At 43.7% G+C, this 23,863-nt stretch overlaps 1 protein-coding gene across 3 annotated transcripts; it reads right to left on the reverse strand.

The window, feature by feature from the left end:
* Window positions 1–23,790, reverse strand: f5 (coagulation factor V). Of its 3 annotated transcripts, XM_024389136.1 has the most exons (25): window positions 23,627–23,790; window positions 22,599–22,805; window positions 21,852–21,934; window positions 17,939–18,061; window positions 16,861–17,073; window positions 16,564–16,734; window positions 16,084–16,305; window positions 15,432–15,597; window positions 14,998–15,178; window positions 14,529–14,831; window positions 12,516–12,663; window positions 12,035–12,247; window positions 9,641–11,810; window positions 9,305–9,473; window positions 8,860–9,096; window positions 8,401–8,620; window positions 8,002–8,181; window positions 7,443–7,559; window positions 7,162–7,233; window positions 2,612–2,697; window positions 2,155–2,310; window positions 1,736–1,880; window positions 1,412–1,563; window positions 720–911; window positions 1–548 (listed from the first exon to the last, which is right to left on the reverse strand). In XM_024389136.1, exons 2-25 carry the CDS (start codon window positions 22,763–22,765, stop codon window positions 402–404), a joined length of 6,033 nt encoding a protein of 2,010 aa, XP_024244904.1. In that variant the 5' UTR covers window positions 22,766–22,805; window positions 23,627–23,790; the 3' UTR covers window positions 1–401. The 3 variants fall into 3 exon arrangements, with proteins under 3 accessions (XP_024244904.1, XP_024244903.1, XP_024244906.1); XM_024389135.2 differs by lacking the exon at window positions 23,627–23,790 and having other exon boundaries at window positions 22,599–22,839; XM_024389138.2 differs by lacking the exon at window positions 23,627–23,790 and having other exon boundaries at window positions 729–911; window positions 22,599–22,838.
* Window positions 23,791–23,863: the final 73 nt, after the last annotated feature.

Below are 23,863 nucleotides of genomic sequence, written 5' to 3' on the forward strand. Positions count from 1 at the left end.
TATGAGCAATAATAGATTTTTTATTGACAAAAACTAATTAAATACTCTGAGTACTACTTACATTATTTACATTACATTCATGTTCAATTATGATACAACATACAAAGTATAAAGACGACATAGTAAAATGCATATTGCTCTATCTGCTAAGCTTTAAGCTACTTTCTTATGTATAAAGCCGTATAATTGTCTGTATCCTATATGAGCGAAGAGCTGAATCCCAATCTGAGAAACGTGCACATAACTCATACTTCCCTCGAATTTCCCTCAAATTTCCCTTTGATATCAATTCATCATTTATGTGATGGTTTGAGTTACTGCACGCACCTGACGTTTGGATGTGCATGAAGATCTTAAAGTAGAAATGTGATTCGTGCATCTTGGATGTGTGTGTGTGTCCCTCATTCAAAGTCACAGCCCAGCAGTTCTATCCTGAGCGTGATGGAGGTCTTCCAGTTCTGAGGGATGACTCTGATAAAGCGAGAGAAGATTGGAGGATAAATGTAGTTCTTCACATGGCCATTGTTATCCGTGTTGCCGGGGAAAGTCTGCCGGGAGAGTGGAAGACAGACAGCATGTCAGTATTTTGAACTCTTCATGTAATAGTATTATTAGATGAATACTTATTAGCGATAGCTTGGGTAGAGAAGTAACAGCAGGACTGTAAAATAACCCTCAATACCATCGCTTAATACCATCCCATAACTCTTTTGCCTGACCTTTCCTACCTTTGACATGTTGTCATCATCGTCAGTGTACTTCATCCAGTGTAGTCCATCATCGCTGTACTCCAGAGTGTAGCAGATGACGTACATCTCTGTGCCCAGGGACTTGGCCCCCTGCGTTATGATACCTGTGATCTTCTTTACCTGGGCCAGCTCCACCTGCAGCCACTGGTTCATGTTGTTATTCTGGGGAGAGACAGGCGGGACAGAGGGATGACTGACCTGGAATGGTGAGTGTGCCCACATTAGTTTGTACATACAGTGTGTGTGTGTGTGTGTGTGTGTGTGTGTGTGGTGTGTGTGTGTGTGTGTGTGTGTGTGTGTGGTGTGTGGTGTGTGGTGTGTGTGTCTGTGTGTGTGTGTGTGTTTGGTGTGTGGTGTGTGTGTCTGTGTGTGTGTGTGTGTGTGTGTGTGTGTGTTTGTGTGTGGTGTGTGTGTGTGTGTTTGTGTGTGTGTGTGTGTGTGTGTGTGTGTGTGTGTGTGTGTGTGTGTGTGTGTGTGTGTGTGTGTGTGTGTGTGGTGGGTGTGGTGTGTGTGTGTGTGGTGTGTGTGTGTGTGTGTGTGTGTGTGTGTGTGTGTGTGGTGGGTGGTGTGTGTGTGTGTGTGTGTGTGCGCGTGGGGTGTGGTGTGTGGTGTGTGTGTGCGCGTGCACATGTGCCTACATGGATCTGTGTGTGTTATCGTACCTTGGCCTGCCATGCGTTGATGGTGCCCTGTGTGTTGAGTCGTCCCAGTGAGGCTTGCCAGGAACCAGAGTACCAGCTGGAGGCTGTAGAGCTGGCAGTGATACGATGGTCCTCTATCCGCCCGCTCTCCATACCCAGGGGCACTGAGCAACCTGATGGAGGGAATTAGAACACTTTCACTTTATTGCACGTTTATTGGGAAATGTTTGTGCTCGAACATAGGCTTGGATGCTAACATAACATTAAACAGTAGGAATGCTACCCGTCATCATTATCATCATCATCATCACCATCATCAACAACAACAACATCCTCATCGCTCACCGTCCAGCTCACAGCCGTAGTACTCCATGCGGACCATGGGCGAGTTGTGGGAGTGGAGAGGGTGAAGTCTGATAAACCGACCAATCAGGGGAGGGAAGAGGGTGTTGACCTTCACCTGATGAGCTTCCTCGTTACCAGTGAACGTCTGGAGAATGGAAGAAAAACATTTGGATTAAAAACATATATAGTCATATGTACTGTATCTCTGTATATTTAGCAGTCATAGCAATGAACAAATTCAAAAGTATCTATCAAAAGTATAATTTCAGATTACCAGAAGTATCTCTGATTTTTGACAATGTAAATATAACGCAGTGCATATAACTAGAATAACAGCAATGTTAGAAAGCAAACACATAATCCCGTCACATGTGTTCCATTGCTCTCCAACCACGCTGCTCTATAGACGTACTCCTCACCATCCTGAACTCGTTGCTGTCTCCCTTGTAGTAGATCCACTTCCTCTTGTCCGTGCTGTAGGATATGGTGTAGTTGACCATGTAGTGGGAGGAGAACATCTGCTTGGCGCCCTGTGTCGCGACCTGACTGATCACCACGGGCCTCTGAAAGTCTACCTACAGGTCAATGGTCACAGTAGGCATCACTACAGGTGTCACCAAATAGGTATCACCACCCAGGCTTAAGTTGAGACACATAAAACCTCACCTATCGAGTTTACAGGGTCAGGAAATACTCAGGACCAAGGCATGACACTCATGTCACCCCACATCAACAGAGTGTATCCTCACAAAGACGCTGTAATGATATGATTATGCTGCCACCTGTAGGAAACGCTGAGGAATGCATGCTCACTGCTCACCAGCTACATAATATTGCAGACACCACATGTATTCCCTGGGAGGTGAGGTTATGTACCTGTATCCAGCTGCCTGTCTTGTCTGTACTCCATGCATTGTATTTGCCTTGGTTGTTCAGTCTGGCCAGATGGGGCTCCCAGTAGCCTGCATAAGGAGAAACAAGTTAGTTAGAGGTTGAAACCAGCGGAGGCTGGTGGGAGGAACTATTGGAGGATGGGCTCAATGTAATGTCTGGAATTGAATAAATGGAACGGAGTCAAACATGTTGTTTCCATATGTTTGATGAGTTTGATACCGTTCCATTTATTCCATTCCAGCCATTACAGTGAGGCCGTCCTCCTATAGCTCCTCCCACCAGCCTCCTCTGGGTAAAACACTGCAACTGTTAAAGTGGCACTCCAGACTAATTTTCACCTCATGTTGCCCTTTCCTGCAGTCAAATGACCTAGTGACCTCATGGGTGGAATGTTATTAATATTTTTCATAATTTCATCATTAGTAAACATAAAATGAAACCCAGAAAATCTGGTGTTTCTGTGTCAAACAGTTTTGTTACATTTCAGTCTTCTGTGAGGTATATCAAGTGTAATATTGAGACGCAAACTCAAAATGTTACACCTTTCAACTCCATATCTAACATGGTACAGGTGTCTTCTTCATTTTAAGTCCATAACCATATCAAATCAAATCAAATCAAATCAAATCAAATTTTATTTGTCACATACACATGGTTAGCAGATGTTAATGCGAGTGTAGCGAAATGCTTGTGCTTCTAGTTCCGACAATGCAGTAATAACGAGCAAGTAATCTAACTAACAATTCCAAAAAAAACTACTGTCATACACAGTGTAAGGGGATAAAGAATATGTACATAAGGATATATGAATGAGTGATGGTACAGAGCAGCATAGGCAAGATACAGTAGATGATATCGAGTACAGTATATACATATGAGATAAGTATGTAAACCAAGTGGCATAGTTAAAGTGGCTAGTGATACATGTATTACATAAGGATGCAGTCGATGATATAGAGTACAGTATCAACGTATGCATATGAGATGAACAATGTAGGGTAAGTAACATTATATAAGGTAGCATTGTTTAAAGTGGCTAGTGATATATTTACATCATTTCCCATCGATTCCCATGATTAAAGTGGCTGGAGTAGAGTCAGTGTCATTGACAGTGTGTTGGCAGTAGCCACTCAATGTTAGTGGTGGCTGTTTAACAGTCTGATGGCCTTGAGATAGAAGCTGTTTTTCAGTCTCTCAGTCCCAGCTTTGATGCACCTGTACTGACCTCGCCTTCTGGATGGCAGCGGGGTGAACAGGCAGTGGCTCGGGTGGTTGATGTCCTTGATGATCTTTATGGCCTTCCTGTAGCATCGGGTGGTGTAGGTGTCCTGGAGGGCAGGTAGTTTGCCCCCGGTGATGCGTTGTGCAGACCTCACTACCCTCTGGAGAGCCTTACGGTTGAGGGCGGTGCAGTTGCCATACCAGGCGGTGATACAGCCCGCCAGGATGCTCTCGATTGTGCATCTGTAGAAGTTTGTGAGTGCTTTTGGTGACAAGCCGAATTTCTTCAGCCTCCTGAGGTTGAAGAGGCGCTGCTGCGCCTTCCTCACGATGCTGTCTGTGTGAGTGGACCAATTCAGTTTGTCTGTGATGTGTATGCCGAGGAACTTAAAACTTGCTACCCTCTCCACTACTGTTCCATCGATGTGGATGGGGGTGTTCCCTCTGCTGTTTCCTGAAGTCCACAATCATCTCCTTAGTTTTGTTGACGTTGAGTGTGAGGTTATTTTCCTGACACCACACTCCGAGGGCCCTCACCTCCTCCCTGTAGGCCGTCTCGTCGTTGTTGGTAATCAAGCCTACCACTGTTGTGTCGTCCGCAAACTTGATGATTGAGTTGGAGGCGTGCATGGCCACGCAGTCGTGGGTGAACAGGGAGTACAGGAGAGGGCTCAGAACGCACCCTTGTGGGGCCCCAGTGTTGAGGATCAGCGGGGAGGAGATGTTGTTGCCTACCCTCACCACCTGGGGGCGGCCCGTCAGGAAGTCCAGTACCCAGTTGCACAGGGCGGGGTCGAGACCCAGGGTCTCGAGCTTGATGACGAGCTTGGAGGGTACTATGGTGTTGAATGCCGAGCTGTAGTCGATGAACAGCATTCTCACATAGGTATTCCTCTTGTCCAGATGGGTTAGGGCAGTGTGCAGTGTGGTTGAGATTGCATCGTCTGTGGACCTATTTGGGCGGTAAGCAAATTGGAGTGGGTCAAGGGTGTCAGGTAGGGTGGAGGTGATATGGTCCTTGACTAGTCTCTCAAAGCACTTCATGATGACGGATGTGAGTGCTACGGGGCGGTAGTCGTTTAGCTCAGTTACCTTAGCTTTCTTGGGAACAGGAACAATGGTGGCCCTCTTGAAGCATGTGGGAACAGCAGACTGGTATAGGGATTGATTGAATATGTCCGTAAACACACCGGCCAGCTGGTCTGCGCATGCTCTGAGGGCGCGGCTGGGGATGCCGTCTGGGCCTGCAGCCTTGCGAGGGTTAACACGTTTAAATGTCTTACTCACTTCGGCTGCAGTGAAGGAGAGACCGCATGTTTCCGTTGCAGGCCGTGTCAGTGGCACTGTATTGTCCTCAAAGCGGGCAAAAAGTTATTTAGTCTGCCTGGGAGCAAGACATCCTGGTCCGTGACTGGGCTGGGTTTCTTCCTGTAGTCCGTGATTGACTGTAGACCCTGCCACATACCTCTTGTGTCTGAGCCGTTGAATTGAGATTCTACTTTGTCTCTGTACTGGCGCTTAGCTTGTTTGATAGCCTTGCGGAGGGAATAGCTGCACTGTTTGTATTCAGCCATGTTACCAGACACCTTGCCCTGATTAAAAGCAGTGGTTCGTGCCTTCAGTTTCACACGAATGCTGCCATCAATCCACGGTTTCTGGTTAGGGAATGTTTTAATCGTTGCTATGGGAACGACATCTTCAACGCACGTTCTAATGAACTCGCACACCGTATCAGCGTATTCGTCAATGTTGTTGTCTGACGCAATACGAAACATCTCCCAGTCCACGTGATGGAAGCAGTCTTGGAGTGTGGAGTCAGCTTGGTCGGACCAGCGTTGGACAGACCTCAGCGTGGGAGCTTCTTGTTTTAGTTTCTGTCTGTAGGCAGGGATCAACAAAATGGAGTCGTGGTCAGCTTTTCCGAAAGGGGGCGGGGCAGGGCCTTATATGCGTCGCGGAAGTTAGAGTAACAATGATCCAGGGTCTTTCCACCCCTGGTTGCGCAATCGATATGCTGATAAAATTTAGGGAGTCTTGTTTTCAGATTAGCCTTGTTAAAATCCCCAGCTACAATGAATGCAGCCTCCGGATAAATCGTTTCCAGTTTGCAGAGAGTTAAATAAAGTTCGTTCAGAGCCATCGATGTGTCTGCTTGGGGGATATATACGGCTGTGATTATAATCGAAGAGAATTCTCTTGGTAGATAATGCGGTCTACATTTGATTGTGAGGAATTCTAAATCAGGTGAACAGAAGGATTTGAGTTCCTGTATGTTTCTTTCATCACACCATGTCACGTTGGCCATAAGACATACGCCCCCGCCCCTCTTCTTACCAGAAAGATGTTTGTTTCTGTCGGCGCGATGCGTGGAGAAACCCGCTGGCTGCACCGCTTCGGATTGCGTCTCCAGTTAGCCATGTTTCCGTGAAGCAGAGAACGTTACAGTCTCTGATGTCCCTCTGGAATGCTACCCTTGCTCGGATTTCATCAACCTTGTTGTCAAGAGACTGGACATTGGCAAGAAGAATGCTAGGGAGTGGTGCACGATGTGCCCGTCTCCGGAGTCTGACCAGAAGACTGCTTCGTTTCCCTCTTTTTCTGAGTCGTTTTTTTTTTTTTTTTGGTCGCTGCATGTGATCCACTCGGTTACACTGGTTGTAAGGCAGAACACAGGATCCGCGTCGCGAAAAACATATTCTTGGTCGTACTGATGGTGAGTTGACGCTGATCTTATATTCAGTAGTTCTTGTCGGCTGTATGTAAAGAAACCTAAGATGACCTGGGGTACTAGTGTAAGAAATAACACGTAAAAAAACAAAAAAACTGCATAGTTTCCTAGGAACGCGAAGCGAGGCGGCCATCTCTGTCGGCGCCGGAAGTCATGTGTGAGGTGTGAGGTGTTCACTTTTGTTTCAAAGTAGATTTGTTTAAGACTACTAAGTGTGGCCCTGATTAGCCCATTTACTAAACAAAAGGCACATCTCAATAGGTGGTCCAGGTATGTCATGGCACAAGTGGGGGATGGGCAATTCCTCTTTTGTGATCTATTGTTCCTCAAGCAAGCAGGGAGGCTGATGACATCATGGATTCAGACCAATTCCTTGAAGTGTCTAAAAAACACTATTTTGCTCAAAACACACACAAAAAAAAATCCTTTAGTATTTATACTTGGAATGTTGCTTTTGCAACAGTAAAAGTTAAAACATCACTGAAGGACATCTAACTTGGAAGGCTAGATGTCAGTTGGTAGTATTATTTCTGATTAGGCACCCAACATCTAGAGGGCGGAGGGATACTGAGTGTAAGGATACCTCTTTTGTCGTTCGCTGTGATCTGGTTGTCTTTGACGCTCCCAGAAATCAGACCCAGTGGATGGTAACACTCTGGAAAACACAAATAGATTTTATTATGGGACTGATTCTTTGGAATAATGACCGTTGATATGACTTGGATTGAGTCAATTCACTCAATAAGCATTGACACTAGCAGTAAAAACGACTCTCTGGGAGTTGAGATGGACATCACACCTTTGCTGTTATGTGGCATTGAGAAATTGGTATCATTAGCATAAGTGCTTTTGAGTGGGTCGTACTATTATCTAGAACCAGGAAGAGGGTCTGCATCCCTCTCTGTTGGGAAAGTCCAACCTCTGACTCCAGCTGCCACAGCCCCGGCTTGGAAGGCAGCATCTCCAGAGTTGCAAAGCCCCCTGGGAAACAAAACCAGAGCAGGTTAGTAGTGTTGAGGAAAACTCTTTCCAATGATCAACTAGGGATAATTATCCAGTTATTAAGAGTTTATTCAAGCAATTGCAGACGAGATCACACTCGGAGAGGAACTCAAAGGATACAGAGTCACACAGTCATTATATACTTCTTCTACACAAAGAGCTGCTTGCCTCTCCGAGGGGGAGGCAAGGTTACACGAGATATAGCAGGACTTGGCTCCACTTCTTTCAAGCATTGTACAAACAAGAACAGGTTCTAATCAGTTCTCACAGCCTACGCGAATAAGTGAAACAACAGTGTTTTCCCACTCAAATACACACAGTACATATAACACTTTTCAACTCAAGCATTTACATAGCATTAGAACCGTTTTGCCCTAAATGTGACAAAACATGTCATCTATCCATCCAGTTAAGTTCTCACCAGGCAGCAGTGGGTAGACAGCCTGGGTGTGGTCCCTGGTCTGTTTGTGGATGAAGGTCTGGCCGTGGAAGTAGACACTGTGGAGGTCTCTGGGAGATCCCATGTTGAAGAGGTGCCAGCGGACTGTCTGGTTAGTGTACATCCTCAGACCCTTCAGACTGAAGATGATTCCGTTGATGGCTGCTCCCCCCCACATACACCCAACCCCCAACAAATTAACGATTAAACAATCTCTGTTTTGTAAATTTGACTCTGTTGTTCATTACGCATATCATGATTTTACAACCTAAAATCCAAAATCAAGACTTGATCCAGGAGGGACCAGCCATGACCCACTAGTCAGTTATCCACCATTACCTTTCATTTAGTCAAAATGGTGTTAGATTAGAAGGTGCCTACCGCTGAATTTGAGGTTATCGCTGAAGTCATGGTCCATCACCCTGGCTCGTTTGTTCTTCCTCTCCATTATCTCATGGTTCTTCTCGTAGTACCAGCTCTTGGACTCATCGAAGGTCATGAAGAGGAGCATGAACTCCCTCATGTCCACTGCCTTCGTGCTCAGAGTGCCCTTACGACACACAAGCAATGGCCCAATCAGACCAGAGTTTATATCTTTCTCCTGGATGAGACGAGAGAAAACAAACAATCAAACACTAGATTATTGGAATATCCCTCAACAGATCACAAAGACACAACAGGTTAGTGTAGGAGATGCTTCAGAGGACAAGACATCACACGTCAACATAAAGTTATCACATTAATACCTCAGAAGCACAAAAAGGACTATACATAGAAAATAGTGATGTTGTAACAGCTACATTAATTAACTAAACCATCAGAAGGTAAGTGTTTACTCACAGGGTTAACCCCAGAGTAGTAGGCCCAGGTGCGACAGTCTGACTCGTCTCCGGTGGGCCCGACATTGGCGTTGACCTTCCAGAGGTATGTGTATGTGGTGTTGGGCTGGACTTCGTTGTCATACTTGTACCAGTACTTGGACTCGTCCTCGTAGGACAACCCCTCTGTCTGCTTGGTGTAGGAAACCCCATTGGCGTGCAAGGAGTACGGGCGGCTGGCCAGGTTCCTGAAAAATACCTACAGACCAAGGACACACATTTCATTTCCTGAAAAATACCGTAATACCTACAGACCAAGGACACACATTTCATTTCCTGAAAAATACCGTAATACCTACAGACCAGGAACATCAGTTTGATTACATGGTCTATTATTCATGATCATGGGCAAAACGCACCTACAGTAGATCCATGCAAAAGGTAGCCGTCAGGGTTTCCTGTCTTACCATTATGGTCTGTCCAACCTCTGCCTTGATGACTGGCCCCAGGATGCCCAGGTGTTCGTCCATCTCCCCCCGGATGTCTGGCGTGCTGAACGTGCTGTCCAGGTAACCTCGGAACACTACCTTGGTGAATCTTGTGGACCTGTCGGCTTTCTGTGCCTTATCCATCCTCCTGTTGTGGAAAGACAATGGACAAAAGGTTTTATGGAACAAAAAAAGAAGGTACGCATAATTCCAGTCAGAAGAAATATCATTTGAGCACATAGAACAATAAACAAGGGACATTATGTTTTCCCAACACATCCCACATCTCAGCCCCATCCGCTCTATTGTGCTTACTTCTGTCCATAGCCCCCGTAGTCCCACTGCACCTCCTCCGCAGTAATAAAGTATGTCCTCACGTTATCACCCGCCATTTTGAGGAAATATTTTGCATTCTCATCCAGAGTTAGGTCGTGCATGTCCTCCTTCTCTTTGTATGGGTCAATGTAGTCGACGTACTCATACTCCTCTCTAGCGTTAACCGCTGCCGTGTCTAGGACAGCATCCGGGTCATCACTGCCGTCACTCTGGATATAAATCTCATAGTCGCTGAAGTCGGGTCGTGGCACGCCAATCACAATGGCTTTGTTTGAGAAGTCCTCCTCGCTGGAAATGGGTCGGGTCCCTCTGGGGGTTTGACCGGTGATAGGAGGGGGTTTGAAACCCCTGGGGGAGAAACTGCGGCCTCTCGGAGGCTGGGGCTTGTACTCCTTCTTCTTCTTGGTTTTCATGGCATAGCCTTTACGGGGTCTTTGTCTGCGGTGGACGACCTTGATGTTGGGTTTCCGCATTTCCGGAGTTGGGCTTGGTTCCAGAGTATTTGGCGGCTCTGGGAGCTCGTTTCCAATATATTTCGTCATGTGATCTGGCATCTCTATTGGGACCATCCCGTGTGTCCCCTCATAGCCCCAGTGCTCCCCCTGCAGGTCAACAGAGATAGTGCGGATGACCTCACTCCTGTTGTTTCTCAGGTAGATTACCACTTCCTCCTTGGAGCTCTCAGAACTCTGGGATAGAATCTCCTCCGAGCTGCTGTCTGGCTGCTGATTGGTTGACAGTGACAGATTGGCCGCAGCAGGATTAGCGTCAGTAGTCTCATTAGAGAATTCTGAGCTTTCTGAGGACAACTCTACAACGGCATCCGGCACAGTGGTGTTCTTTTCACTCTCAGAACTAGTCTCCTCTGATGAATTCCAGTAGTTCAAACCAGAAGTGTTTGCTGTGCCATTTTGTTTGGGCACTATGTCAGAGAATGTTTCAATGTCTGATGGTTGTGTGCCATTTTGTGGCACCACACTGCTGACGTTGCCAGGTGTGGACGCGGCGGCAGAGAAATAGGTCCCATTTCCTTGCTCAGTGGTGGTGTTGGTGTCCATTGAACTGTTCACGGTTATGTTACCCTTAGTTTCAAGGTCAAAGTTGGTCATGTTGTGTTCTTCCACCAAGGTAAAAATGAACTCAGCACTCACCACACTCTCTGATTGGTTGGTTATATTCGGAGATGAATTTGAAGCTGTTCCGTTTTCATTGGATGAAGCAGTTGTAGACTCTCTGGCCAGGAGTACAATATCGTTGGCGTCAATCCCCTTGTTCTCTTCTGTGGTGTTGGAAGAGGGGTCGGGAAGAGGCACAGAGTAAGAGAAGACATCGCCTCGTGTAATCCTTCCCTCTAACTCTCCCACTAATGCTTCAACTTTTGAGGTGTTATTCACAGTGGCCCAATCCCCTCTGATCTGCATCACTCTCTCACTCTCAGCCTTTGAGCTATTGTTGAACGGACCTGGTGAATCTTTGGTTGCTGTAACTTCTGTACCATTGGTACTTACTGAAGTGATGTTGCTGTCGACAAATGATAAACTGTTGTTATGAGCTGTTTTGTTCATTGATTCAGTCTCAGCCATTGAGGAGCTGTTAAGATTTGAGTGTAACTGATCTGTGGTAAAGTTCAGCGCTTCTGTTGCATTCTCAATTATGCTCTTGTTCAACAAAGCCTTTGTCGTAAAGTTGCCTCCGTCAATCGTCTCCCTCTCGGCCAATGACGTGTTTGTAGGTGCATCGTAAGAGGATGAGGTGTGGTTTGCATTCGCGTCTCCGTCGGAATCAGGCACATCAACGCTATCGTAGTCGTACGGAGAGAGATCCAACATCTCCACGTCCGTCTCATTCGTCTTTTTCTTGATTGACCTAAGATCCAGAAAATCGGCCCAGCCCGCTGTATAATCATCAATCTCCACCGCGTTCTTTTTCTCTTTCACCTCGTCCTTCTTCTCCTTATCTTTAGCCTCGTTAATGTCCATGGGTTTCCAGATGGAGAAGTCAGCGCTGACCTTCGGATCCGTCTCTGTCGCCGTCATGGTCTCGTCTTCGTATTCATAGACGTAGTCTCGGAAGCACTCCACGTCTCTGAACCTCACACGCATTCCCTTGGTGGTCTCATGGGAGTTCATGGAAGCCAGCAGCCAAACACCTAACAAAAGAACAGACCATATTTAGTCCTTGAATCCTAACAAAAGGAAACATTTTACATCATCTTAATCCTGTATTGTGCCTGCTGTAGAGTTGACGGTTGAAGACCCAAATGCATTTTCCACCACTAACCTATATATTGCATCTTGTAGAACTACGGGTTAGAGGTTTGGAAGTTGAGTGTGCGGAGTGTATGGCCAGTTAACCCATTAACCGCTGACTCACCAATGTTATCCATGTTCATGGTGATGGTCTCTCCAGTCATGGGGAACAGGCTGAGGAAGTCCTCCGTCTGATCGTTCAAGTCGAAAGTGTGACCGTAGAAGGTTGCAGTCTGGATGTAGTCCTGCTCTCCAACACTGGACACGTGCCACGTCACGATCTCACCATTGCAGAAGCCCAGCAGCTGACCACTCTCGAACACGTAACCGTTAATCGCTGGGGGAGGAAATTATACCATTTAAGTCAATAAAGGAGGTGGTCAGATTTTAGGAAAATTATTATTCTGAATATGAAGCACAGTTTTTGACAGTGATAGGCAGTTGATTTTTATGAATGTGATTCTTCTATGTGGAGTGCATTCTAGATAGGAGGAAAGATTTAGTATATGATACATTTTCTCAATTTCAATAATCTTCTGGCTGTCCCAGACCATTCCTGTCTCGAAAATGTATGAATTGTTTTGATGAAGGGAAGTGATACTCACTATGCATAACGTTTGATTTATAAAACTCTGGGTCTTCTTTCTTGACCTTTGCTGGTTCACTGTACGATACAATGTTGTCATCTAGATACCAGCTCTTATTCTCATCAAAAACAGTAAACATGGCGTGCTGTTCTTTGTCTGATTTCAGCTGCAGAGACAAAGCTTCATTTAACACTGTACATCCAAAATCTGTAAAAGTACATTGTATTAAATTCTGTTCTGGCATTAGAAGAGGAGAGAGGCCAGTTGCAGTACCTACAGTGCCTTGCGAAAGTATTCGGCCCCCTTGAACTTTGCGACCTTTTGCCACATTTCAGGCTTCAAACATAAAGATATAAAACTATATTTTTTTGTGAAGAATCAACAACAAGTGGGACACAATCATGAAGTGGAACAACATTTATTGGATATTTCAAACTTTTTTAACAAATCAAAAACTGAAAAATTGGGCGTGCAAAATTATTCAGCCCCTTTACTTTCAGTGCCGCAAACTCTCTCCAGAAGTTCAGTGAGGATCTCTCAATGATCCAATGTTGACCTAAATGACTAATGATGATAAATACAATCCACCTGTGTGTAATCAAGTCTCCGTATAAATGCACCTGCACTGTGATAGTCTCAGAGGTCCGTTAAAAGCGCAGAGAGCATCATGAAGAACAAGGAACACACCAGGCAGGTCCGAGATACTGTTGTGAAGAAGTTTAAAGCCGGATTTGGATACAAAAAGATTTCCCAAGCTTTAAACATCCCAAGGAGCACTGTGCAAGCGATAATATTGAAATGGAAGGAGTATCAGACCACTGCAAATCTACCAAGACCTGGCCGTCCCTCTAAACTTTCAGCTCATACAAGGAGAAGACTGATCAGAGATGCAGCCAAGAGGCCCATGATCACTCTGGATGAACTGCAGAGATCTACAGCTGAGGTGGGAGACTCTGTCCATAGGACAACAATCAGTCGTATATTGCAGAAATCTGGCCTTTATGGAAGAGTGGCAAGAAGAAAGCCATTTCTTAAAGATATCCATAAAAAGTGTCATTTAAAGTTTGCCACAAGCCACCTGGGAGACACACCAAACATGTGAAAGAAGGTGCTCTGGTCAGATGAAACCAAAATTGAACTTTTTGGCAACAATGCAAAACGTTATGTTTGGCGTAAAAGCAACACAGCTGATCACCCTGAACACACCATCCCCACTGTCAAACATGGTGGTGGCAGCATCATGGTTTGGGCCTGCTTTTCTTCAGCAGGGACAGGGAAGATGGTTAAAATTGATGGGAAGATGGATGGAGCCAAATACAGGACCATTCTGGAAGAAAACCTGATGGAGTCTGCAAAAGACCTGAGACTGGGACAGAGATTTGTCTTCCAACAAGACAATGATCCAAAACATAAAGCAAAATCTACAATGGAATGGTTCAAAAATAAACATATCCAGGTGTTAGAATGGCCAAGTCAAAGTCCAGACCTGAATCCAATCGAGAATCTGTAGAAAGAACTGAAAACTGCTGTTCACAAATGCTCTCCATCCAACCTCACTGAGCTCAAGCTGTTTTGCAAGGAGGAATGGGAAAAAATTTCAGTCTCTCGATGTGCAAAACTGATAGAGACATACCCCAAGCGACTTACAGCTGTAATCGCAACAAAAGGTGGCGCTACAAAGTATTAACTTAAGGGGGCTGAATAATTTTGCACGCCCAATTTTTCAGTTTTTGATTTGTTAAAAAAGTTTGAAATATCCAATAAATGTCGTTCTACTTCATGATTGTGTCCCACTTGTTGTTGATTCTTCACAGAAAGATACAGTTTTATATCTTTATGTTTGAAGCATGAAATGTGGCAAAAGGTCGCAAAGTTCAAGGGGGCCGAATACTTTCGCAAGGCACTGTATGTAGTAGTAGTAAAATTTTATAGTAGTGCAGTAGTAGTAATGAAGTAGCAGTAGTATAGTACCTGCATGTTCCTTAGAAGTGATGTGTTAGTAATTGAGTAGAAGTTGTATCAGTGTAGTACCTGCACATTCCTCTTGTTGAGGGACTGGCTCTTGCAGATGAGCAGAGGTCCAACTAGGCCTGAGGCGATGTCTCGGGGTGTGTTCACTGCACTGTGGTACATACGGGTCAGGCATTGCGAGTCGCCCGCCAAAGGTTCATCCTCTTCGATCACCTGCCACACATAGGTATGCGTCTCGCCAGGCTGAACCCCATGGGTCTGGTTACCTCCTGCCGGGTAGTTGGCCCCCTCTGCTACTTTGTCGATGGTCAGTCCGTGTGGGTAGATGCTGTACGGCCGCGTGGCCATGTTCTTAAAGACAATCTGTGAATGTGGGGAACAGTTGCTTGAGAAGGCACTGGCAAAAGACAATTGTGGACACAGTTTAGTGTTCATGCATGGAGAAGAAGGTAGAATACACATCTTAACAACTTAAGAATTGGGCACATAAAAAAAGTGGGTATTTGAAAATAGAAGATTTTTATCTCACCTTGATGACATCATGGATCTGCGCCCTGATGACAGGGCCAATGATGCCCACCTCCATCTTCCTCTGTTTGTTTTCGGCCCTCTCAGTGAACTTGGCATCTTTGTACTGCGTGTACACTGCCTTCTTATATTTCTGGCCTATACGCTCTGGGCTTCGCTTCAGATACTTGAACTTGAAGTCTCTGAGAGAAACAGGAAGAGAAACGGATGTGATGTCACAGGATGTCAGGTCACACTGAGATTAGTCAACAGATTAATGGAGAATGTCAAAGTGGCGATCATGTCACAAATACAACGATGGTATTATCTATTACTGTATTAAGCTGAATTGGTTCCCAATTCTAAATTGGCTGAATTTAGTTTAGATCGATAAATAATTGTGGGCTAAAGTAAAGCGAAATGAGTAAGTCAATAAATATCTGTAAAGCTGTTCACCCGTCAATGTATTCTGGCATGTTTGGTGCGTAGTCCCAGACAACCTCCTCAGCTGCGATATAATAGGTCCACTCCTGGCTCTCTCGTTTCTGCTTGATGGTCAGCTTACGTTTGGGAGGGTTAAAGCCCTCGCAGCTCCTCACTTCGACAAAGCCATGCATACCAGCTGCAACAGCAGAGAAGTTAGTTTGTTCAGGAGGGTCATGTTGATTTAACATGTTGGGAATAGAACATTACACATTCAATCAATCAAACTTGATTCAAAGTGCATTTCAAAATGTCAATACACTACAATATATCTGAATAAACCTCAATCTGTTCTGTGGTCCATCACAATAAATCTCACTCCACACATATTCTCAGAACCCATATGCAAATATAATACACACTTAGAATTTTTTTTTTGCTATCTAGAACCTAAACTGGTTCTTCGGCTGAACTCTTTAAAATATATATTTTTGGGTTCCAGGTAGAACTATTTTCGGTTCTATGCAAAATCCTTTCCACAAAGGGTTCTACATGGATCCCAAAAGAGTTCTACCTAGAATCAAAAAGGGTTATTCTATGGGGACAACCAAAGAACTGTTTTGGCACCTTTTTTTCTAAGAGTGTAGCTCGGTTATATGAATGTCATCAAGCCATTGACACGTACCCTCCAGGTGCTTGCTGGTGTGTGAGGAGAGGAGCCAGCGGCCCGTGTTGACGGCGGTCATGTTGGCGCTGGTTGCAGTGCCAGCGATCAGGCCCACCGAGGAGACCCGATGGTCAGCCTGCTGCAGGACCTGCCCATTGATGTGCACCGAGAACAGCTCAGGCTCTGAACTCATGCCCACCAGGTGCAGGCTGACAGAGGTGTGGGCGCAGACAGTCAGACCTGGGGGGAAGGGAGGGACAGGAGGAGGAGATGGAGAGAAGATAGGGAGGGGGACAGACTTGAGGAAGGAATGAGCCCACTACACGCCCTATACCCATAGAATCTGAGAAAGGATTAGGTGGAAGCAATAGTTCCAAGCAATAACCAGCTGGGATGGAACAACTAAAGCAGACAACCTAAACTACTTAAAGCACAACAACCATTATCTGTAGATATCAGCAGAACTCAGAGTGATGAGAGAGGATCTGACTGACTGACCTGGGACTGATCCGTTGGTGTATCCATTGATTGTGTGTTTGATGTGGCTTTGGCTGGCAGTGGCACTGTCCATCTTTGGCTTATACCAGCTCTTACTCTCATCCAACACTCCCATGAGGAAGACGTATTCCTGGTGGAACAACACCTGTTCTCCAGACACGTCAAGACTACCTGGAGGGAGGTACAGAGGGTGGTTCAGTTGATTTCTTTCTGGTTACTTACTGACATGGTTGTTTTGGTACGTATGCCACTGTGTCAGGAATAGGTCTCATACATTTCACATTTACATTTACATACCTGCTTTACAGATGAGCAGGGTGCCGATCAGTCCTGAGTTGTAGTCCTTGACAATGTCAAAGTGGGAGAGGTAGGTGTAGGTGAGACAGGAGGGGTCTGCAGCCCGGGGGACAATGTCTGATGTCACCTCCCAGTAGTATGTGTGTTCACCTCCAGGGGGCACCACATCGTCTTCCTTCTCAAATTGAGACGTGTTGTCAAAGTACAGGGAGCCTAAAGGGAGACATGTTTGGTTCATAATAATAAAATAAAGCAGAATAAGAAATAACTTAATTATTTAATGATCAGAATTTGTCTTGATGTTGTACAAGGTTAAAACTTTGTCACCTGGCCTGATTCGCCTATACTCTAAATAAACATACAATTTACAGTGACCCCAGTAAACATTTAACAAATGGCTAATCTACAAAATATGCAAACCATCTTCATAAAAAATGGTAGAATCTAGGAAAATCTGGGGAATTTAAGAGGTCTATTCACTGCCATCTTGTTACAATGTTACCTAACCTTGCAATGGCACAATTAATTTTGAGTTAAGTATGAATTAAAGAGTAATAACACTACATCCTGTGCCTTTACAAAACTCATCTCTCAACCCCCCAAGGCTTTATTAGGGGAAATCATGGATTTCCACTGGTTTTAGGGAGTATCCTTTGGACTTTAGGACTGGCTTGTATGTTAATCTGTTTGTCCTGGTTAATATTAATGAAAAGGCCAAACACAGCTGCTTGTGTTGCACAACATGTGTACTTAGCTGAATGAATAACATTCAAAATGCCCTAAGTCCCCCTTTTCCAACCACATCAATGACTGTCTAGGCCACAGGATGGGTGAATCTGTCTGGGATAGAATACCTCACTGTTTCCACATAGTTACCACAGTCATAATGACAACAACCATGGCTAGACTTGTAAATTGTTGGACATTTCCGACAGATTTTAATAAATTATATCTGTAGAATTCTAGACGAGAACACTTAGTGGGAATACCTGTCAAAAAAAATCCCAATTTAAAAGTAACCACCAATGAGCTCTGATAGGCCAGTTAATACAGACGACATCATTGGTTTGTAACCCACCTTCTGACTGCTTCCCGTAAGCGATCCCGTGGGCATGGAGGCTGTAAGGACAATCCGCCATGTTCTTGAACATGACCACAATGGTCTCTCCCTCTTGACCACGGATGGTGGGCCCAAGGAGCCCTGCAAAACACAACAAAAACACATTGGTTAAGAGGGATGTTCTTGCTGCTAATTTAGTTATTTTTTCTGAACAGTCAAAATCGTGTTTTCATGAAATTGGATGATATTTGGATGAAACCAGATCAAAGTATGATGAGCAAAGTATGAAAAATGACTGTTGCTTCTAAACTGATCAAGTTTGACGATAAAGTTACTGGTCCCATCCCCCATGTCAAACACTTGGGTTCATTATTAGGGTGACATTTTAATACACCTATGGTAACATGATATTCTCTTACCTAATTTAAATAAGTAACACTTTGTAACCAACATCAGAGATAGCGTCTTTGCAGAGGGGAGTGGTTTATATAGTTCTATAGCTACCCTACTGGTGTCAAAACTTGACTGTAGGGTGTCAGCAAAATAAAAGTTTACATTATTCATATCTGGCAAAGATACTTATATGTTTCCCCATTCATCTGTGTCTGGTGTTTGCTAGTTACTGGCTAGCTAGGTCTTCATCTGTGTCTGGTGTTAGCTAGTTACTGGCTGGCTAGGTCTTCATCTGTGTCTGGTGTTAGCTAGTTACTGGCTAGCTAGGTCTTCAGCCAGCATGGAACAAAAGGGGGGTCATTCAACACGCTGACGTAGTTGTCAAGTCAACACATCCGTCAGTGCTTCTGTGAACCTGTGAACCAAATTCAATATCATCCCGTACAATGCAAAGCACTTTGTGACTAAAGGCGCTATAGCACACAGCAAATTGGTGTTTATTTTTCAGTATAACATTTCTAGTCTTCATTCAGGAGTTAAATTCACACTGTAAGAGTGACATTAACACTCAGTGTTGGTGTTAATAACCATAGTTATTGTTTTATACTGTGGAGATTAAAACAGTCCCATCAAAACCACACCTATCATAATTATATTTCTCAGCATATAATGCAGCTAGTTTTTTTTAGGATTGTTTTTAATATATGTGCTTTTGCATGTACAGTACCAGTAAAAGGTTTGTACACACTTACTCATTCAAGGGTTTTTCTTTATTTTTACTATTTTCTACATAGTAGAATAATAGTGAAGACATCAAAACTATGAAATAACCAATATGGAATCATGTAGTAACCAAAACAGTGTTAAACAAATCAAAATAGATTCTTCAAAGTAGCCAACCTTTGCCTTGATGACAGTTTTGCACACCCTCTGCATTCTTTTCCAACAGTCTTGAAGGAGTTCCCAAATACTGTATGCTGAGCACATGTTGGCTGCTTTTCCATAAATTTGAACAAGTCACACCGTTTAATTTAAATGCATTCCAGGTGACTATCTGCTAACGTTTCCGTCCCGGAGCTAGCACCAACTAGCCTGGGGCTAGCCCATGCTAGACCCATCTCCCGGCTCACTCCTGGGCTACAATATCCGACCCCTTCTACTGCCGGTACGAGGCACGGAACCCCACTGATCCTCTATGACTGGAATACCGACATAATCTGCCCGGGAATTCCAACAGGCCCCTCAGGTGCGACGCCCACTGAAGGCACATTCTGCTAACCTGCTAGCTACCTAGAGCTACTTGGAACCCTACTAACTCCCCGACCGGTCTATCGACGTCACCGCACAAAGAGGCAAAAACAGACTTACCCCCATCGCGACGTCCCCCAAAGGCTAACTTGCTAGCCCCGGTCTACTAACTGCTAGCTTGCCTGCCCCGGTCTGCTAACTGCTAGCCCCTGCTAACTGCTTGCTTGCTTACCCGGTTTGCTAACTGCTAGCTTGTTTAGCCCCGGCCTACTAACTGTTAGCGGGTTAGCATCGGCCTGCTAACTGTCTGAATCGCCGTGCGTTGATCACCATAGCAGCATCCACTCGTAGCATGCGCTCCATCAGTTATATCTCACTGGTCACCCCCAAAGCCAATTCCTCCTTTGGTCGTCTTTCCTTCCAGTTCTCTGCTGCCAATGACTGGAACAAACTGCAAAAATCTCTGAAGCTGGAGACTCATATCTCCCTCACTAACTTTAAGCACCAGCTGTCAGAGCAGCTCACAGATCACTGCACCTGTACATAGTCCATCTGTAAACAGCCCATCTATCTTACCTACCTCATCCCCATACTGGTATTTATTTATCTTGCTCCTTTGCACCCCAGTATCTCTACTTGCACATTCAACTTCTGCACATCTACCATTCCAGTGTTTAAATTGCTATATTGTAATTACTTCGCCACCATGGCCTATTTATTGCCTTAACTCCCTTATCTTACCTCATTTGCACTCACTGTATATAGACTTTTTGTTTTCTTTTGTTCTACTGTATTATTGACTATGTTTGTTTATTCCATGTGTAACTCTGTGTTGTTGTATGTGTCGAATTGCTATGCTTTATCTTGGCCAGGTCACAGTTGCAAATGAGAACTTGTATCCACCTAGCCTACCTGGTTAAATAAAGGTGAAATAAAAATAAAAATAAAATAAAGCTGTTTAGAGACTGCCAAGAGTGTGCAAAGCTGTCATCAAGGCAAAGAGTGGTTACTTTGAAGAATCTCAAATATAAAATATATTTGGATTTTTTTAAACACTTTTTTGGTTACTACATGATTCCATATGTGTTATTTCATAGTTTTGATGTCTTCACTATTATTCTATAATGTCAAAAATAGTAAAAAATAAAGAACAACCCTGGAATGAGTAGGTGTGTCCAATCCTGAAAGTTGTTCTGAATGCAAGTTGCAGGTGAATAAAAATTCCGACCATTGGATATCTTAACTCTGGCTGGATTCCTATAGGTATTACGTAACACTTTACAAGCCAGCATAATGTGACTTGCAGGCCTGCTGTGGCCTGTTAACCAGAGGTTTCATAACACCACTGTGTTAGGATAAAACTAGGTAATCAAGTAAGCCAATAAATAAGTGCTTATGATATATGTAATGTATTGTTATATTATAATTTTAATGATGACATTTATCCAGGAAATCACTTGGTGAAAACCACAGGCCTTTAGGAGGAAATAATTCTACAACCATGTCTCTGTCACTAACAAGTACAGTCATGGGTGTTAACTCTACAATTTACTCAAAAAGAAAAGGAACCCTGGGAAATATGCAAATGAGACTTTACACCATACAGTGTTAAAACAACAGCCAAAAATGATTTACTGTAAAACTACAGGTGTTCATTTCTTACACTGAAAAAGTGTAACAGAGTCAGCACTTAGCAAAGGGAGTCCATTTTACGCCAAATCAAGTGTTATGCTTTACACTGTAGGTGTTGTGTATTACGCTACAGTAGAGCTAAGCAAACACCAGAATCGAGTTCCTTTGAAAACTTTAAAAGTAAAATGGGGAACACTGCAACAGAGTTAAATCTTTAAAACTTTCTAAATTAGTATTTTAATACCAGTTCAGTTCACTGACAATAGTGTACATTTGACACTTTCAGAGTTAAATTCACACCATTGATTTAGCTGTGCAGTTAAAGGTGCTATTACAGAAACTCAGTTCATCATTCAACATGATACATTGTCATTTGGTCAGAAAAGAAGATGGAGTAGAAGATCCAATGAAAATGTAATGTCCTCTTTATTCCAACCACTCTGAAAGACACACATACAGTACATGCAGACAGGAGTAAATGTATCTTATCATGTTTATTATGTTTATCAGTCATGAGGGAGCTTGAGGTGGAGTTGTGACTGTGTGGGGAAACATGAACATTCACTAATGAAAGACAGTCTGTATGTGGGATAGCCCAGACTCATACACATAATTTACCCGACAACGGTGAAAACGCCAAAGCATAAACATAATTTACCTAGCCAGGAAGGATGGGTCTTGGCCTGCTTGAATCCCTTCTCATACTCCCTGTACACCACTTTCCTATAGGAGGGGCCAGACCTAGACAACAATGGAAAAACACAAACGGTGAATGAACAGAAAAGGACCCAATATAAAACATACAGTGGATGATATAGAAAGACAAATTCTACACATAATTCAGTAACTTAAATACATAATTATCATGTACATCCTTTTATATTCCCCAGTCTAGGTTCACACCTTAAAGGTGATAATAATCAAGAACTTGGCTGGAGATTGTAAATGTATTGACTTTACCTTAAAACAGAAAACATAATTATTAAAGCCTAACTTTTTCCAATGAGGACAATAATTGCCTTCTAAGCAGACTGTACTCGTCACATAATTGATGGAGATACTTGACATACACACAATGATATAAAGAAAGAACAGTACGTTTTCATTTTTGTCCCATGTTCCATTCAATGGAACACAAGTGAGAGAGCACTGTGGTGCTGCCATGACCTATCCACCTGATCAAACAATTACACAATACACCCTCCAAGAAGACAAGAGCCAAATCAACTCAGTAAATCTGTAATGTAGTCAAGAGCATATGCCAAACACTTGAATTAACACTGCTCTTAGCGAGGTCAAAAAGATTCAACTTCACATGCAGGACCCAATACAAAGACAAAAGGTCACAGAAAAAAAGGAATATAGTAAATCTCATATAAAGCTATTAACTAGTGTTTATTTTTACCTCTGTTGTCCATTAGATGTGTAGTCCCAGTCTATGTTCACAGCAGCAATATAGTAGTATCTCTTTCTGTCTGAGTGCTGTTCTGCTGTAGTGTGGGACAGTAGAACCGAGAAGAGCACCAGGAGAGGCAGGAGACGGTGAGTCCATTCCCAGGAACGAAGCCTCATATCTGGGGTTGGAACTCCAGGTGTGGACAGTCTGTCTGTTCTGGATGACAGGAAACTGTTATCTGACAAAGAAGAGTCCACTCTGTGCTTTATCACAGGACACAGACAAAAGCACGCACGCACACACAGACACACACAGACACACACACACACAGACACACAGACAAACAAACAAGTCCCAGCCAGGGCATTGCGCAGTGTTCCAACTTATTTTTTCAATCTTGTTAATTGAAACCACATGATTTACTGTTAGTCACTCCTAGCGAAGCAATTTCCTTCACACATGTTACTACGCACTGGAGATGACACTCTTGTTTTGATATTTATTCAGAACTGTTCCAGACCTCAGACTTTAAGATAATATTTCATTCCTTTACTGTGCACCATGGGTGTCTCACAGATGCTTTCCTAAAAGGTTTCCATGATAAGCCTGGACCTGTTCATTCATCACCAGGGACAGATAGTTCAGCAATAGCTCATGCACGACAATGGTTGGAGAAAAAGGGAAGAATGGCAAGTGTAGGGAACCAGGTCAAAATTCAACTAAAAGGCAACCTGCGATTTCTCCTCCAGTTGTCATACCTGTGTTATACCTGAGCCTGTGTTACTACCTGCACAAATTCCTATGCAATGAGTATACAGAACTTACTAAAGTTGAATAATCAGTCATATATTTTTGAACAAAAGGAAAGACAATGGCAAACTTGCACTCATACCTTTGTATAACTATTTTTGTTTCTTGCTAGACAGTGGACCTACTAAACAGCACAGTGTTCACAAGGGATTGCATAATCACAGACATTAGTCAGAATTTTAATTCAGTATACCAATCATAGTATGCAATTAAGCTGCAATACATACCTTCTTGGGTGACCAAACAAAATTCACATAAATGTAGTTATAGATATGTCATTGTTGAAAGCAAGTACTAAAAGCGGTAGATCTGTTCTATGTGCGCTATTTCTATCCCTCCCGTTTTTAAATTTCGGTTTTGCGTATTTAACTTTTGGTTTTGTACACCAGCGTTAAACAATTGAAAATACAATATTTTTGGTTACGGAAAATATATTTCACATCGGTTTGGATTATACAATGATT

The sequence above is a fragment of the Oncorhynchus tshawytscha genome, linkage group LG26 (assembly GCF_018296145.1).
Source record: "Oncorhynchus tshawytscha isolate Ot180627B linkage group LG26, Otsh_v2.0, whole genome shotgun sequence".
Classification (NCBI taxonomy): Eukaryota; Metazoa; Chordata; class Actinopteri; order Salmoniformes; family Salmonidae; genus Oncorhynchus; species Oncorhynchus tshawytscha.

What these genes read in the sequence shown, in the direction of transcription:
- f5 (XM_024389136.1), bottom strand. Translation starts at nt 22,765, where the DNA reads ATGAGGCTTCGTTCCTGGGAATGGACTCACCGTCTCCTGCCTCTCCTG. An exon ending in ACTACTCTGGGGTTAACCCT is followed by an intron (nt 8,621 to 8,859) that starts GTGAGTAAACAC and finishes CGTCTCATCCAG; the next exon opens with GAGAAAGATATAAACTCTGG. An exon ending in TGTCTACCCACTGCTGCCTG is followed by an intron (nt 7,560 to 8,001) that starts GTGAGAACTTAA and finishes TTTGTTTCCCAG; the next exon opens with GGGGCTTTGCAACTCTGGAG.